Source organism: Ctenopharyngodon idella, chromosome 2, assembly GCF_019924925.1.
Source record: "Ctenopharyngodon idella isolate HZGC_01 chromosome 2, HZGC01, whole genome shotgun sequence".
Classification (NCBI taxonomy): Eukaryota; Metazoa; Chordata; class Actinopteri; order Cypriniformes; family Xenocyprididae; genus Ctenopharyngodon; species Ctenopharyngodon idella.
Genome location: NC_067221.1, coordinates 42,404,717 through 42,422,755, shown reverse-complemented (window position 1 = coordinate 42,422,755; position 18,039 = coordinate 42,404,717). Strand labels below are relative to the sequence as shown.

The window sequence follows — 18,039 nt, the reverse complement described above, 5'->3', positions numbered from 1 at the left end:
AATGAAAACAAAAAAACTGGGTCAAATCAACCAGAATGGTTCCATTTATTTTTTTTAGAAGCAATACACTCATCTATAATGCATAGCTCAACACATGAAAAAAAATTCAAGTTAGTGGATTTTCCCTCAAAATATCCCATAAAAGCACTGAAAGCTGCTGTTGCTCTTTCCTCATGAAAATCGTATTTTGAGCATCTATCATTTGGGATATCACACTTGCATCATATAACTAAAGTTACGGTTATCTTTGGAGTGAATGAATCTTCAACACCACAATATTCAACTCACAGCAAACAAAACAAATCCTCACGAACAAACGATACCATCCTCATCAATATTAAAAAAGGGTTGGGTCCTGATAAGACCACAAATCACATTTGTTTCAACATTTAACATTGATGATGGCCAGAAATGATAAAACCAACAAAGCCAACCATTTCACACAAAAAATATTTAAAGACAAACATACATTATATGGTCAAAACATGTGGACGCCCCATTCTTAATTAACATGTCAATTCCAGCTATTTTAGCTAAAATTAATCTTAAAGTTACACATACAATAATATTCTAAAGAATTCTGTTTCCAACTTTGCTGCAGAAGATTGTGGAGGATCCTTTTCTCTTCCAGCATGACAATGACCCTGAGCACAAAGACACGTCCACAGATACTCTTTACTGGAAGAGACATGAACCCCACTGGAACAAGCCAGCTAATATTTGACGTCCACATACTTTTGGCCAATATAGTGTCTGTGTAGCATATAAATAACATTTGTAACAGAGGCAAAAATACATTCCTGCTTGATAAAATAAAGAAAACGTGTTTGTCTGTCACAGTGAAACACAGGTAAAGTGCTCGTCTGTACAGCATCAAGATGAAATTCAAACCACATGCAGTAAAACTCCACAAACTCACACAGTTCACAATCTATTTGTGACGTTCTGTGATGCTGCTGTAAATGTTTATCTGTTCAGTCCATTCCTAAAGTTTTCTTTTGTTGAAATCATAACTTAACTCTAATCAAAGAACATCCATTTGAAAGGATGTGAAATTACTAAAGTGTTCCGTTAGGATCAAATACTAAACGCCACTTTTATTCTGGAAACAGACACAAACATGCATGTCTTTCCCTCGGTTTATAAAATGAATTATGACACTATAAACCATAAAAGCTTAGAATGAAACATTACATTCAAATGTTCATCTGTGTTAAAACTCACAACTTGAACTCACTTTTATTTATAAACTCTCTGTGCGTTTTGCAGTTTTAAAATGTATGAATTCTGTTTGACAGTATTTCATAAAGCGCTTTGGACAGATAAAAATCTGGCCCTCAAGATTGCAATCGCAAAATGCTGCACCTGAATGTGTGTGATGACAGAGATAAAAGACACACACACTCACTACTGCTGAAGTCTCAAGCTAACAGATCCACCGTAAATATCACGGGTTAATAGTGCAATCTCGACTATAGTGGATGCGGACTGTAAATTATGTGCCATCCAGAGCTTGTTAAATAGGCTTGTACAGAAGAGACGTCACATATTTCTTCTTATAACGGTGAGTTGCACTGAGAACCATCACGCCATCCTGAGACAGAAAAAAAATCAGTCAATTATTTACCATTACAGGAGAGCATGCTTGGTAGCAGGTGTATAATGTACCTTTATTGAGAGCGCATACAGATGATTCAGCATCACATGGTTAGGTTCTGGCAGCAAGGCAGGATCACACTGAAACACATAAAACAGACTGTTAAACCAACTGTCTCCAACTAAACCAAGAGTGGAATTTCCTTCAGCCTCAGGACAACGACACCCAAACCAAAGGATCACCACACAAAAAGACAATCATTTAACATTTGACTGACATGGACTGATGTCTTGCATTTAAAACAGCGAGATGCAGGAATGCAAAAAAATTTTTTTTTAAAGTTGAACCTAAATTGACACTCATGTGTGAGAAACTGCAAAAGATGTCTATCCAATAAATGTTTGCATAGAAAAACAATGGAAAAGCAGTGCAGAAGAACGCAAAAAAGTATTGTGTGAGCAGACCCTTTCTTACTTAATTAAAGTCATCATGACATAAGAAATCAAATTTGCCTTTTTTTTTTCTTTTTTTTTTTACACATAAGAGGTCTTTGTACCATTAAAGGTGCAGTGTGTACATTTTAGCGGCATCTAGCGGTGAGGTTGCGAACTGCAACCAACGGCAGCTCACCCCTCCCTTTTGAAGCAAAATAGAGAAGCTACGGTGGCCATCTGGACGACAAAAGTCAACAATGTCGTCTGAGACAACAGAGAGTACGTTAGCCAGTCAAGCAATGAGGTTTCTTCTTACTTCTAACAAAGAACGGTCTCTGCTTCTAATAAACCAGACGACTACTACTACTACTTTGTGTGTATTCAACGTAGTGACGATGCAAGCTGCCTCCAAAAACACGGACAATTTAGAAGAACAACATAGTGACTAAACGCGCTCTGTAGAGTATGTCCATTTAGGGCTGCTGTAGAAACATGCCGGAGCAAAATGACGACTTGACATAGTCAAGGTAATAAAAACACAACGGTTCATTATGTAAGGTCTTTATACACCACTGAAAACATAGTTATGTATATTATATTACATTTCTGTCAATAGATCCTCCCAAATTTTATACATTGCACCTTTTAAATCATCCTGCAAGTTTCATAGCTTAAAACATCTTCATTATAAACAAAGCTTTTATTTAATTAAGCTTAAAAAAAGCCTAGTTTTGATTGTACAGGATCTGTAAAGTCACATGAGCAAATACATTTGCATATGCCTGCCTCCAGGACAAGACACTGACGAATAGTTATACATCATTGCACCATAGGTCCCGCCCACTGACTGACATTTGCCTACACCGGATTTGAGCGTCGCAGCAAAAGCAAATAGAGCCCATTATAATGACTGATGCTGTCTACACTGATACAGTATACAGATGTGTTCAGTTTCTGAAGTCGTTATAATCACTGACGCTGTCTACACTGATACAATATACAGATATGTGTTCGGTTTTTGACATGCTCCATGCGTTTGAGTTTGATGACAACAGGACAAATAGAAGAGTGAAAGACCATTTGCTTTGACGCATCCGGTTTAAACAGCTGGTTTTTGTCTCCGTACAGACATCAGAAGATTACCAGCATTGCGAACAAATGGATGGTTTATTTTAATGGCGTCCTGGGTCATGTCAGAGGATTATATGTTTGTTCTGAGCATTTTGTTTCATCTAAGTGCTGCACAACTGACATAAAAAGATATCATCCTGTAATACAAGCTTTATTGAGACAAAAAAGGTTTTAAATACTAATAGTATAGATAAAAACTAAATAAACAGAACAGAAAAAAGGAATAACACAAAATATCACCAAACAAATAAAAACATGATTGAACTAAAGGTGTTATCGAGTTAAATTAATGCTGAAGAGTCCAGGTGAAATACTAGTAATAATAGTCTAAACATGCAGTCCGCAGAAAGCAAAATCTGAGGGAAATTGAGTGTCGAAGACTCCGATGAAGCAAACACAATGCCAAGTTGCCGACACCCAGATGATGAGATGAGCAGCAATATGTTAATCCACAAAAACATCCAAACTCCAGCGGCAGCAGTGGAACAAAGTTCCCAGGTTACCTTTAGCACCAGATTATGGACTGCTTGAATTAAATATATATTGCAGAGATCGAAAAGAACTCGGCAAGAAAAGGAATTCTCGGTTATCACAAACTTGAAAACGCCTTGAAATTAAACAATAATTAACTATAAAACTGATCAAATAAATTAAAAACAGGAGGACCGGAGAGCAGCGGCAGACAATGCGCAGATGAAGCAGCGACTGTATTAAATCTGACAGCAGCTGCATCACAAACCGTAAGTAAATGATTTCATAATGCTTTGTCTGTAAATGATGGTTTTATATGGATAATGTTTTCAAAATAGCGAATGGCTCTTGTTACTGGTGTCAGCCAATCATAACAATTGGCGTTTACTGACAAGCCTTAAAGGAGCCGTGCCTTAAAAATGCATAATTTCAGATGGAAGCTCAGAATGAAGGTTGAAAATAATCCTTTTTCTGCATATATATGTTATAAACAAACCTCAAGGAACATATTAAAATAATTAAAATCAATGTCCTGTCCACTTTAATGGGTCTCCTCTGCTCAATCTTTATTCTTTTGTGACATTTCTGTCAACATCATAAATAGCTCTTTAGAATTTAATTGAATTAGAGACAGAGATTATTGAGAAAACAAGAAGTAAAAAAAAAATATATCTTTCATGTCTTGTTGAATGTTTATTTTAAATTTATATTGTTATTATTATTATTATTATTTTTTTTTTTTTACTTTTTATTACTGGCACTTTTTTTTTTCTCCTGACGCTTTGGTAATATTTTAAATAAAACAGTCAAGCCAGTAAAACAGTAAGAGGATTCTCACTGATATGTTGGTGTCTTTGTTGAGTATGACTTGTAGCAGGTGCGGCGGCAGGATGGGAGGAGCTTTGAAGCGTTCCTCGGGTTTGAACATATACACTTCCTGTCCGTACGGCCCAGGTGGAGAGCTGGACAGATCTACACACACAAATACATCACATTAACAAATGACCCTGCTGGATCTTATCTATAGAAACAGCTTTTCTAAGAGACATCCATGATTGAGACTTTACATCCACATGTGCATTTGTGTAACGTTATTATAATAGCACTGCTTATAAGTGTGGCATTCTGATAGACGGCTCTTACCTGACGTATCGGAGCACTCGAGAGAGTCCACCTGCAGTGCGTCAAACACCTCAAAATCTGATTTCTTCACATGGATCAGGTTGTTAATAGTGCCCATCTGACTGGTGACAACCGGCTGAAGAGAAAACACATGCATTTCAATTTAAAGGAATGGATTCAGCCATCATGAAACCCCAAACCTGTGTGACTTTTTCTTCTGTGGAGCACAAATGACGATGATCACGATGCACAAGAGATGAAAAAGTAGCATGAACATTGTGCTAAACATCTGTTGTGTTATTCAGAAAAAAACTCTCTCTCTCTGTGCGAGCTGTTGTTTTTAAATGACAAACCTGAATCTCATTAATTCCACTTTTTCATTGAACGTTTGCCTGTATGATGATTAAATTGACTGTTTTGACTGCTTGAGCACGTAAGTACAAAATGATGCATTTGCTGTGTGATACTTCAGAGTCATCCTATGATTTTACACCTTTAACCTCCCTAACTCCATAACCTCATAAGTAGGGATATACACAGATACTGATACTGGTATCAGGCCCGATACTGTGCGCGTGTAATATATAGCTGCTGTGCGTGAGCTGATAAGCAAAACACGGAGTGGATTGAGCGTGCTTCGGCACAGACGCATGAGCTTGTCGATCGCACATACCTTTTTCACAGACATCACTGGAAAGTTTGTGGTTCGATCAGGGTTAGAATAGAAGATTCTTTCAAAGAAGGTAAAATGAGGCACATATTACTAACGTTAACTGACAGTAAAAAGAGAGAGCACACTTCTGTTGCTCTTGGTTGCTGATCGCTCACTCAGCACAAATGTGTCATTTGGATTAAAACTAAATCGTATACATAAGTAAAAGCTTTAAATGTTATGTGATGTATGCATAATGAGTGGTTCCCTACATTACAGGACAAGAAGTTTACTGTCCGCAAACATCCGAAGCATGCGCCCAGAAAGCCGTGTCTAGAGAGCGCTTGAAATGACAAATTCACACACAATTTTGTAAAAACACCCGCTTTTGTGAGTATCGCAGTAAACGTAGTAGGTAATGTCTTAAGTGAGAGAAATAAAACGCATGTGTAACAGTATATCTGATGCATTCGGTCTTAAAGGGACAGCAGCTGTTTTTAAAGTTAAACAACAGTAAATCACTCACTGCTTTTGGCTGAATAACTTTTGAAATTTTAATAAAGAATCATCTATATTTAATTTATAAAGTGAAGACTAAGCAGTGTTATTTTACATTTGATTACTTTTTTTTCAAATTCTGTATCTGAAAACTACTGTTAAACCTACATGAAAACCCAGTTTATTTCATTTGTATCTTTTTTTTAATTTTTTTTTTTTATTGTTTTTGTATTTGTAATTGGATTATTTGGTCTTATTTTATTACTGACCGTTTACTTGTCATTAGGGTTAGGATAAAAATTGTTATATAGAATTGTGATATTTCACTGGTATCTAAACATTTGAACCCCTGACCCAACCAGGCCAGCAAAAAAATCCTTATCATTGATCCCTGCTGAAGCAGCTCTAAAAGTGCTGTGCTATTAAATGAAAGATAAAATATGATAGAGCAATAGAATGAACAGTGAAAGTAACAGAGGCTTGTACAATACATTTTAACAGGCATAATTAAGCATGAAAATAACTGAAGGAAATATATATTTGCTAAAATCAAATCAACGAATATGATTCATATTCTTTTGCTTTCTAATATATTTAAAAATTACAAATGCAATGAAAATACAGGCATCGGTACAGGCAAGTACCAGAAATTAAAGTATCGGTATCGGCCTATTTTTGGAAAAAGTGGTATCGGCATCCCTATTCATAAGTCATGTGACGGTTTAAATGCAGACCATTATGTAGATATAGTCACCTCAGATGGGTCATGAAGCCACTGGCCATCAACAAAGAACTTGTACTGATGTTCACCCTCAGGCAGCTCCAAGATTGCTACAAAATCATTATGGCTTCAAAAAAATAAAAGAAATAAGAAAACATTTACACATGCTTGAAAAACTCATTAAATAACAATGTGTGATCTTCTGTTAATTACGGCGGTTTGCACTGTGGAAAGGCGAGCGCACAGATACCTTTTATTCAGCGGGATCTTGCTGCTCCAGTTGTTGAAGGAGCCTGTGATATAAACCTCTTTCCCTCCTCCAGCCCAGCGGATTACGGTGGGTCGAGCCTGAGGACTCGTCTTTACCATGTCATCTAAATCTGGGGCGAAGTCCTTCTCACCTGGTGCCTGGCAGAACACATCTGTTTTTAACTAACCACAACCTGCTCTTTTACAACTAATGATAGCCAAGGTCATTTACGTAAGAAAGTCTTGTTTACTGTTTACATTTAAATGGTCTGTTTAATTGTAAGCGTCAGATAGAGGCTAGAAGATGGTTATGATGATGGGAATGAGCATAAATAAAATACAGGCAAACTAATCAAATGTATATGACCGCTTTAAGCTTTAAGCAGGTGTTCCTGCTGATACTTGCTGTACAATGTTGTGTGTTTATAAAATGACGATGTCACTGCGTGTTCTTGCATACTTTAGATTCTGGCCCATGTGTGTTGAAAATGTTAGGGTCGTCCGTGCTGTCCATCATTTTGCCGGGCTCGAGGTCTTTATGGCCTCCGCTGTCTGACCGCTGCGTCTTTGCTCCATGCCGATCAGCAGACACACGATCACTGGTGTTTCCCATGATGCTCTACAATCAGCCTTCACTACAGAAACAAACAAAACAAACCAACAATACAAACTGAGGTGAGTAAATTTTACTGATGGTGTAACAAACAAATGTCACTGCAAACTCTTCATGACACGCAAATACATTTTGTTTCTGAAAACTCCTTCACATCTACAGCAAGAAATGACTCCTCTCTAAAGGATGCTTTAAAATGACAGAGTCATGTTCATGAATTCACATTCTCCAGATTCGAGCTGACATTTAAAGAGGCTTCTGTGAAATTAAATATATGATAAAAGCAGAGTTAACATTCTCTCACTGAAGGAGGCTGCACACTTTCACAGTGCTCTATATACACTTTTATTAACAGTTATTTCTTATATATCTCATTAACTTTATATTTTCATACAACTTATACACTCCATTTCCAACATTGAGTTAGTAGAATAACGTGACACAGAAGTATGTCTGTATGCTGCATTTTCACAAACAAAACTCGACTTGCGGTATTTCAACAAAGTCAAAAACACTCCAAAATGAAGATTTGACACTAAAACGCATAAAATGTCACTGAACGTCTAAACACCCACTGTATGCGACTAAAAACAAACCGAGCAGCTCGAGTTTGCTAGCTGTTAGCATGCTGCTTTGTAGTTTCCGTAAGATCAAAAAGTGCCTGAATCAGAACACACTATCACACTATGAACTGCATGTGTTAAAGCGTTCGCTGTGAAGTGAAATGTGAAACAGTGTGATCAATACCGTAGACGAATGAGAATGATTATTATTTCCAATGTTGCGAACGACTGAACTTTAACAACATACTGCAACCTGACAGCTACGGAGAGCCGAGAGGTCCAAAACATACCTGGATTACGAAACGCACTGTCTTCAAGTTCTTTAGCTTAATTTTGTTCACAAATTATTACATAGACATTATTACATATTACATACATAACCCTAACCTTCACAAATGGCGTAGAATATGCAGAAGACGAGCCACTTATTAAAACTAAATCCCGCTCTTTTTCATTGGGCAAATATGAATAATTGATATGAAATTCTTTTTTTGACAGCATACAGTCAAACCATTAACTGAAAAGATATTAGCCAAAAATTCTCATACTACATAATGCAACATAAACCTACACTAATTAAATTAGCTTAAAATGTATATATGTATATATATGTGTATATATATATATACATTATATATATATATATATATATATATATATATATATATATATATATATATATATATATATACACATTATATATATATATATATATATATATATATATATATATATACACACATTTTAAGCTAATTTAATTAGTATTAATTATTAATAATTTAATTATTTAATTAGCTAATTTAACAACAGTTGGATCTACTATTTCAGCTGGAAACATGACAAAAAAAAAAAAAATATATATATATATATATATATATATATATATATATATATATATATTTAAACACTTTAGATTAGCTCAATTGTAATAGGCCAAATATACTTTAATAATTTGAGTTTCACAGCAAAATGAAACATTAAATTTAACTACGTATAAACAATTTTCAACTTAATAAAATGGCTTGAGTGAATGTATTTTCCCCCATACTTAACTAAGGTTTGTAAAACAATTAAACTCCTTTAAAATGCAAAACTTAAATTGTGTTAAACCTCAATGACTGAATTATTTTTATATTCAATGATACAATTACACACATTTTTACAAACAGCCACACAACAATTTTTTTTTCATGCAAACATAGAGCTGATACACATTCTTACAACATACAAACATCAATCTTCAGTTTCTGAACAACACAACATTGATGAGTTCATAGTAAGAAACCAGGGAACAGAAAGAGTTTTGAGTGATTAATAAACAAAAGATATATAATCAAAACATACATTTAATGCTTTTCATGTTAAATTTCATCCACAACACATATCAAAGATATTAATTAAAAGAAAATTCCAAGCTACCTTTCATATGAATCCTTCTAGAGAAAGCACATGGCAGACGAGCAGCAGGTGAAAAACCTGGAGATGCAGGTAAACTTCATCACTGAATGAAGAACAGGCCAAAACAGTAGATATAAATACTTCTTATCTTTCAACTTAAACATAATAGTATATCTTTGTAGAGTCAGTTGAGCTTGGCAACAGCATGCTTTACTTTGTGCAATTCAATAAAAATGACAGCCCAAACAAACAGAAAGCCGCCCAATGCAACAGCTTGCTAGAACCAGATGAAAAACCAGAACATCTTCTGGAATTAACTTTTATATCTGTGCTGTGGTGCATCATGGGAGGTGGGAGAAACCAAGTGTAGAAGATAAAGGGGATTGTTTTTTTGTTGTTGTTGTTGTTTTTTAATTGAACAGGTTTTCAATGAGGAAATATGTATACATGGCTGTTAAATAATAATGTGTAGATTAGAGTATATGTACAAAAAGCTTATAATCCTGAGATTATGTTGTTTGGTAAATTTAATTCCTGGTTATTTGCATCTGTTAATGGTCATGCCTGTGAGTATAAATGCCCACAAGGTGATCTTGCGCAGGATTGTCAGTCTGTGATGGATGCTGGAGAGTGAAGAAGTTTTTGAAGTTTCTGGTTAGTGAAAGTAGCGACCTGAATGTGAATGCCTGCATCAAGAAAAACTTTTTTGGCATGTATTGATATGCATGCATGTATGTTTTTTTTTTTTGTTTGTTTGTTTGTTTGTTTTTTTTTCATTCTTGCATTTCTGTAGTCTTCATTGCTGTTATTGTAACATTCTGAATTTCTGAGTGAACCCGATGCTTGTTTTATCCATATTTATGCTTTAATGCTTCCTTGTCATTGGAAAAGGGTGAGTAACACTTCAGCTACTTCTGACAAAGAGCTTGTATAGTTTATTCCTCAGCTCTTCAGTATTCATGATTTGAATTTTTTTTTTGTGAGTTTATTGTTAGTGTACCAATGGTCATCATGCTTTAATTTAATTTCAGAACTAAACTTTGGAATCACTTAGAAATGTGCATAAATTCCGGATTACTAAAGTTACAGGCAGGTGAGGTGTGTGGGTTTTTTTTTTTTTTTTTTTTTTCAGGGTTGGAGCTAAACTCTGCAGGACAATAGCCCTCCAGGATCAACGTTCCCCACCCCTGATCTAGAGAAATCGTGTAAAGGATAAAATGGTGAGCTATTGGAGAACTGGCGTGTTTTGAATATTGAACCATTAGAGAGTTTGCCCAGGAGTCATATAAGAACGCATCATTGACTGACATAATTTATTTTCTGATTAATGGGAATTGTACATAAAGTTTATTATTATTTAAATTGTGGATACAGAATGAATGCTGTGATGCATTGCTGTTTTTCAAATTAATTGACTCAAAGCGTCTCTTTCCCTTGATATTCAGCATCCTGCCTAATGTCTTCCAAATTGTGCAAAATGAAACTGCTGAAAAAAAAACAAACTTTTTGATGCAAGTTATGCTATAGCTTGTTTGTATAATGACAAAGAATCTGATCTAATCTAGTTTCATTCTGTTTAGAATTTAAGTGTCATAAGCAATAAATTGTAAACCGCTCTGAGTCTATTAAAGAAAGAGAAAAACAGTAAAACTTAAAATAAGTGTTGGCCAGTATGGCATAGAATATTCGGTAATATTTGATAATGAATTATAGCCCCATTTATACTTATTTATAAGTAAGTATTATCTATTCTATAAATATATTTATAAAGACTCATTACGACCTATACTGCATTATAAGAACAGTTATAGTTACATTTATATTATTTTCATAACTATAAGCCATGCATTTGCTTTTTCAATATACATGTTCACAATCCATTATACACTGATTTATAAATGATCAAATATAAAACCGATCCAGAGACACTTGTTTTCTGTACCAGCTAGTTATTAGTAATTATGTCTTTAACAGCTAATGTTTGCATTAGAGGTCATGAATGGTAATTTTGGTTTGCTAAAATTTATATCTCCTCAGCTATATGGTATTGCTTATAGCAGTTTGGAATTATACTTTGAAAAATATTTTGTTGCAGTGTTTTGCTAGTATGAAACATTAAAAAAAATATTTTTATTTTCAGCTGATTGTATTGTTTTTTTTTTTTCCAGAAATTATTGTTCATTAGTTACACTTAAAAGTAAACAACTTAAAATGTATAATGAGCATATCTTCATGATTTCTTAACATTTTCTTTAGGAAAACTGAATCCTGTGTTTTCACTTTACTTAAAGCCATCAATGATGCATTTCTAGAGATTAGTAACTGTATTATTGCTCATAAGTATTTATAAGAACACAACACGGCTATTAATAACAATATATTCAATTATTTGACAGAAATAAATCTGAATTACTAAAAAGTCACTGTAACTTTAACATAATAACATTATAGGAATGCAGGTTGCATCATTATAAATACATTCATGGATCCATATGACTAATTAATACTTTTAATGATTCCGATTCTGGTTATCGAATCCGGTTCTTATCGATTCTCGATTCTGATTCCAATATTTATTTATTTTTTATGGAGAGGGAAAAAAAGAGCAAATACTTCAAGAATAATGTTTTTACCTTTTATTCTTGCCACATTTAGGCTAAAATCAGTAGACTGTAACTGTTAACTGTGACAATTTATCTAATAATGAAATAACACTTTCGATAAGGGACCATAAGAAGCAAATACAAACCAAAACTATTTAGGTATACAAAAAAAAAAAAACAAAAAAAAAAACAACATAAAATATATAACAGGCAGCTGCTACTGGAGGCAGTAACGTAAGGGAGATCAGTAATATTGAATACATTAGTACTCCACTAGATGGCAACAAGTGACTGTTTAAAAATAAAATTTTCATTGAATCATTCATTCAAGAGTCGTTCAAAAACGTCCATTAACTAAACAAGTATTTATGAATAAAACAGAATTAAATAACTTTTAAAAAGTGATTGAATGAATTATTCAAATTAATAATTTTTAAATAAACTAGAACATGTTGTCCTGTAGCTGCCCGAATGTATTTAATCATGATCACTATTTAAAAAAATAAAGTAAACAAAACTGATTTTCAGTTTATCCAGAATTATGCGGCTCTAATTCGAAGGTGAATGTCTTTTCATCTGTGTTTTGTATCTGTTTTGTAGCTGAATCTGGTGCTTTGTAGCAGGACTCGCGGCTGGGAGAGTTAGGGGCTGTTCACATATCGCGTCTTTTGCACACACAAGTTCGTTCTTTCAAATGTAGGCACTTTATTTCAAATGTTTCCAGGCGCGCCTATGTCGCGGCGAGATGAAAACATCTCAACTTTTCAGAATGCCGCAAGCGCACCGCAGGTCATGTGACAAGAACCAAATGATCAATTATTTCCGTAACAACATCGAAAGCTCAGCTGAACAGCTGATCATTTTGAAGCAAAAGTCAATGCCGATTATAATGAACTGCGCACGTGTGTGATGAGATAAGGTCTTTGTCGCAGATCCTAGCAGATAGATACAAATGTAAAATGCTCAATGCCATTCGCTGTGCGAGAATGACTGAAAAAAAAAAAAAATCCAGGAATCGATAAACAGAATCGAAATGCGCGTGTCGTATCGAATCCCCGGTTCTTTGAAATTTGGAACCGGTTCTAAAATGGAACTGGTTCTCAATACCCAACCCTACTTATAAGTAATTATAAAAATAATATAAATGTAACTATAACTGTTCTCATAATGCATTATAGGTCTTAATAAGTGTTTATAAATATGTTTATAGTAATACTTCCTTATAAGTATAAATGGTGCTATAATTCATTATAAGCATGGTCTTCATAGAAAGTGTTACCGAATATTCATGCATTCCTTTTATAGTAATGATTCTGTATGTAGTATGATGCCTGTACTGTAATTACTCTTTAAAAACCCATTTACATGTTAATCCCTTTGTGTATTTCTCTTATAAACATTCCATTGCTAATATGTTGTGCAGGTTGAGATTTAATGTGCAATAAATGTTTTGGCAGTTTCTGTGCAAGTTCATTAGTTTTTCTATCTATTTTAAATAGAATTCGTTGCAGCGCTATAGTATTACTGTGGATGTTTCTCTGTGTCATGGGATTCTATCATCTACAACAAGAACAATGGACATTCATCAGAGGACATTTTGTGGTTCTCATTGGACAGTGGTCAGATAAGGTTTTTCTTTCATCCATTTTTCTCAGCTGTTACTACATTGCTTTTGTTAAACAGATTCATTCATGCAGGTTTCGAAGTCTGTCGATTTGTTACTGCTGTGCCAGTGAATATTTTTTTTTTTTTTTTTTTATTTTTTTTTTTAAGGATTGCATGATTATACCTCATCTGTTCATTTTTGGATTGTGTACAAAGTGTTTCAGATAAACGCATGAGAATTTACTTCTGTGGTCATATTTCCTTAGTTTCAGTCACCTAATTTTAGGTGCATATATGAAGTGTGGTTGGTGGGCTCCTCCCTTAAAATATATTATAGCTGTGCTTTTTGTAAATGGAGGAATGGTTATAACTGACACCACAACTGGGAGAGGAGATTGAGCAGGTTTCCTTAAATCAGATACCTGGAAGTGCTCTTCATGCAATCTCCTTTTGAATTGTTAACATCAAACCTAACTTTGTTTGTTTTCCATCTGAGCTTCTTAGAGTTGGATATGCTGTTGTCCATTTCCTTGATGGCAGCTCATTTTTAGTCAGACAACTTCAACTCTCACATCAAAAAGCTGCATTATCCCGAATTAAGCTTTTTCAGCCTCATTTGCTCTTGACGGTTACAGGGTGGAAGCTTTCTTGAGTGAACTATCAACTGATTTGAAGCTCAACTGATTCCTGGTCTCTATGTTCTTTATATTGTTCTTTACTGGGTTGAGCCATGTTTCCCAGCAGCTTTGTTAGAAAATGTGGCCTTCCTTAAATGCATCCTCTGACCAACCAGTTTTTAATATTACTTTGTGAGGAGCAGAACAGTGTTGAGTCAATCACCTGCAGGTGCATATCCAAAACCACAAGCTCAGATATCTGACGGGGACCCCTAAACTGGGTTATAAAAATTGGTGATAAGAGAAGTTGCTTTAGATGTGTATTTAACAGTGCACACTAAAAAGCAAAACGTGTGGTTGATATTGGGGTTTTATTTAATTAACATTGAAGCTGTTATAATGTTTGAGACTATAGTGTTTACAAAGGGTCTCCACATTTCTGCTGTTTGTTTGTCTGACTAATTTGTTGTTAAATTGTTTGTCAGCATTTGTGCCCATTTACTGTCAAGGGATACTTGACTCAAAAGGCAGATGTTGGTGAATCGCAGCAGATTTGACTGGTTTGTAAAACGGAGACAGACATGCAAGTAATGCATACTATTTAGAGTTTGCAGGAGATGGATATTTGAATAACTTAGTCTCTTGTTCTTTATCAGGTTAGAGATGGTGTTGGAAACAGAGTGGTGGAGCATACACCTTTTTGTCCATTGCACGTGAGTATTCCAGGTTGGTAGACAATGGGGGTACACAGGAAATTTCCAATGGAGTCTCACACAGGGATTGTCGGAAAGGATTCATGAGATCTTTGAAGGGAGAATCACTGAGTATCACAAGGAGCTTGGCAAGGTGTGTAGAGCAGTGTAATCTATAAACATGATTGATTTTTTTTTTTTTTTTTTTTTTTTTGTCTAAATCTATTTGTATACGCTGATCTGATTGCAGGGACTGATCAAACGGGTGCAGGTGATTAGAATTCAGGTGTTAGATCACTGTGAGGGCTTAACGGGGGAGCCGTTACATTACAACATTACAACATGCTGACAACATTACATTAGTTATATTCCCCTTTTGCATTTATTCATTTTGATGCTCTCATACCTCTGTTTCTTTATTTTGCTTTATATCACTTATGCCTTTTACCCCATTTGTATTTGTCAAATTTATTGGAACAGCACTTTTCACAATCGTTTTAAAGCAGCTTAGTCTAATGTATACTAGAATGCTTTTTCTTTTGTGCCACTTTGCATTTTAGCATTTGCCCCTTTCCATTTAAGCCTTTTGTGCTTCTTTGTATTTGTGTACCTCCTTTTTAGGCTTTTTTTTTTTTTTTTAAATGCCCCTCTGTTTCAAACTTTCCTTATTCCTCTATGCATTCCTTTTTTTGTATGATTCTGGTTTCATTTAGTATTTATGCTTTTGCCCTACTGTATATCGCCCGTTTCACACTGCAAGCGTAAGCAGCGCGTGAGCAGCGCATATTTTTTTTCGGCGTGCATGTTAACCAACGGATGCATTCACACTGGCAGCAGGAGCAGCGCGTAAGCGTCAAGCAGGAGCGTCGCGTAAGCAGCAGTGAAGCGGGGGTTTCGGCGCCGAGTCTATTTTTGCTGCGCCGCTGACACTCAATTAAAGTGAAAGTACAGTTTTGATGGACAAAATAAATATAATTTCACACAAAAAGTGTTCAAAATGCACAGTATAAGCATGTCTAATGAGTTTTAAAAAGAATTTGAGTATGACAGAAAAGAAAATTAAGAATAAAAAATATTTGTAGTAGATTTACTCATTTAAACTTTTTTAATTATTCAGTTTGGGTTAAAGTATGGTGTATTATATAAAAAAAATAAATAAAGTAAACTAGCCAGAAAATGATATATAAACATTCTTTTAGTTATTACACAGAGAGATATAGCCTGCAGCATACCCAAATCAAACCCGAGTTTGCTGTCTTTTTCGCTGAGTTTGCTGTCTTGTAAACATGTGCACGCGGCAGATGATGTAAAACACAAAGCTTACCTCATTCATGTGCAGCAATGGATGACACGAGGCTTTTATTTATTTATTTTTATTTATTTATTTATGTATTTACGTTTATATGCGAATGTTGTATACCTCCCCATGTTAACAAACTTTCAAGACTATCAAGTTTATAAATGACCAACTTATAATTTTTTTTATAGCTGTCTTTGTAAAGAAATGCTTACTTTATATGTAGCTTCGAGCCGCTGCTGTGACGCTGTACAAACGCTTCCAGTGTGAATACTCGCGCGTCTCTGCAGCTGCAGTGACGATGTAGTTACGCTCACACCTGCTCACGCGCCGCTCACGCTTGCAGTGTGAAACAGTCGTATGACTTATGATCCTTTGAATGTAAGCCTTTGTGCCCCATTGAAGTTATGCTTTCATTTAATGACACTTGCTCTTATGTTTTTCATTTTGTTCCTTTTTATGTCTTTGCCACTTCTATTTGATTCTTATACTGAAGCTTTTGCGCTCCTCTCATTTGTAAAGGGATGCAAGATAGTTTCCTTGTTTTAGTACATGGTTGTAGTGTTGTCATTTTTGTATTAAGTGCATTTATACTGCAAAACAGTTTTGATTTTACTTGTTTGAAGTCTTTTATGTGGTCTAGTTTTGAACCCTATATGAATTGTGCCCTCACAGCATTAGCACTAATGCTAAAGCCTGTTGTGATGTGCTGGTAGACTCCTGGGTCTTCACAAGTTAGGTCTCCAGACAAGGACCAGTTCACAGACCAAGGTCTGTAGATAAGGCATTTCATATTTGTTTTATTTCTGATCTACTCTATTCTTAATGTGCTGGTGCGGTTTGACACATTCATTTTTTTTTTTTTTTTTCATGTTTAAAATTATGTAGGGGTCCTGACTCTCTGTGGTCATTAAGAATCCCATGGCACTTCTCTTAAAGAGTAGGGGTGTAACCCCGGTGTCCTGGCCAAATTCCCTCCATTGGCCCTAATCAATCATGGCCTCCTAATAATCCCCATTCACTGAATTGGCTCTATCACTCTCTCTCCTCTCCACCTACAGCTGGTGTGTGGTGAGCGCACTGGCACTGTTGTACTGTGGCTGCCGTTGCATCATCCAAGTGGATGTTGCACACTGGTGGTGGATGAGGAGAGACCCCTGGTATGATTGTGAAGCGCTTTGGGTGTACATTAGTAGTACATATGAAAGCGCCATATAAATCAATTCCAAAGTCCCAATGTTGAGTTATCCATTCATCATGAGTTTGACTGAGGATTTCACCACAGGACAAAGTGACCCCTAGCAAAATTTGAATTTCTTGCAGGCCCTTCAACATAAACTGGGTCAGGGTTAGGGTTAGGGTTAGGTTAGGGTTATGTGTCCAAAACTGTTAGGGTTAGGGTTAGGGTTAGGGTTAGGGTTAGGGTTAGGTTAGGGTTAGGGTTAGGGTTAGGGTTAGGGTTAGGTTAGGGTTAGGGTTAGGATATAGGGTCCAATACCGGGGATGAGTCAATGACTGATCCTTCTTATCCTGTATATCTTGGGTTCTATAGGTCATAGATTGTTGAAACTTGGTATATATACTAATTAGTGGGCGGGGAGTTGATTGAACTCAGTTTGGGGGCTCTAGCGCCACGAGGCGTCGAGATACGGTATTGCACTCTACTATATATACATATATATGCAAATATCTGGTTCTCCTATGGTTAAGTTGGACTTGTGTTTTGGATGGGTAGTACTTGGGTTGTACTTGGGTGGAGTTGTGTTGTTATAATTT

At 35.4% G+C, this 18,039-nt stretch overlaps 1 protein-coding gene across 2 annotated transcripts; it reads right to left on the bottom strand.

The window, feature by feature from the left end:
• Positions 1-21: 21 nt before the first annotated feature.
• Positions 22-9,732, bottom strand: prkab2 (protein kinase, AMP-activated, beta 2 non-catalytic subunit). Of its 2 annotated transcripts, XM_051864381.1 has the most exons (9): positions 9,664-9,732; positions 9,471-9,552; positions 7,336-7,510; positions 6,877-7,034; positions 6,660-6,753; positions 4,777-4,891; positions 4,472-4,605; positions 1,669-1,737; positions 22-1,594 (listed from the first exon to the last, which is right to left on the bottom strand). In XM_051864381.1, exons 3-9 carry the CDS (start codon positions 7,486-7,488, stop codon positions 1,517-1,519), a joined length of 801 nt encoding a protein of 266 aa, XP_051720341.1. In that variant the 5' UTR covers positions 7,489-7,510; positions 9,471-9,552; positions 9,664-9,732; the 3' UTR covers positions 22-1,516. The 2 variants fall into 2 exon arrangements, with proteins under 2 accessions (XP_051720341.1, XP_051720332.1); XM_051864372.1 differs by lacking the exons at positions 9,471-9,552; positions 9,664-9,732 and adding an exon at positions 8,236-8,339.
• Between the last annotated feature and the right edge of the window lie 8,307 nt (positions 9,733-18,039).

What these genes read in the sequence shown, in the direction of transcription:
- prkab2 (XM_051864381.1), bottom strand. Translation starts at nt 7,488, where the DNA reads ATGGGAAACACCAGTGATCGTGTGTCTGCTGATCGGCATGGAGCAAAG. An exon ending in CACATGGGCCAGAATCTAAA is followed by an intron (nt 7,035 to 7,335) that starts GTATGCAAGAAC and finishes GTGTTCTGCCAG; the next exon opens with GCACCAGGTGAGAAGGACTT. An exon ending in GGCTTCATGACCCATCTGAG is followed by an intron (nt 4,892 to 6,659) that starts GTGACTATATCT and finishes TTTTCTCTTCAG; the next exon opens with CCGGTTGTCACCAGTCAGAT.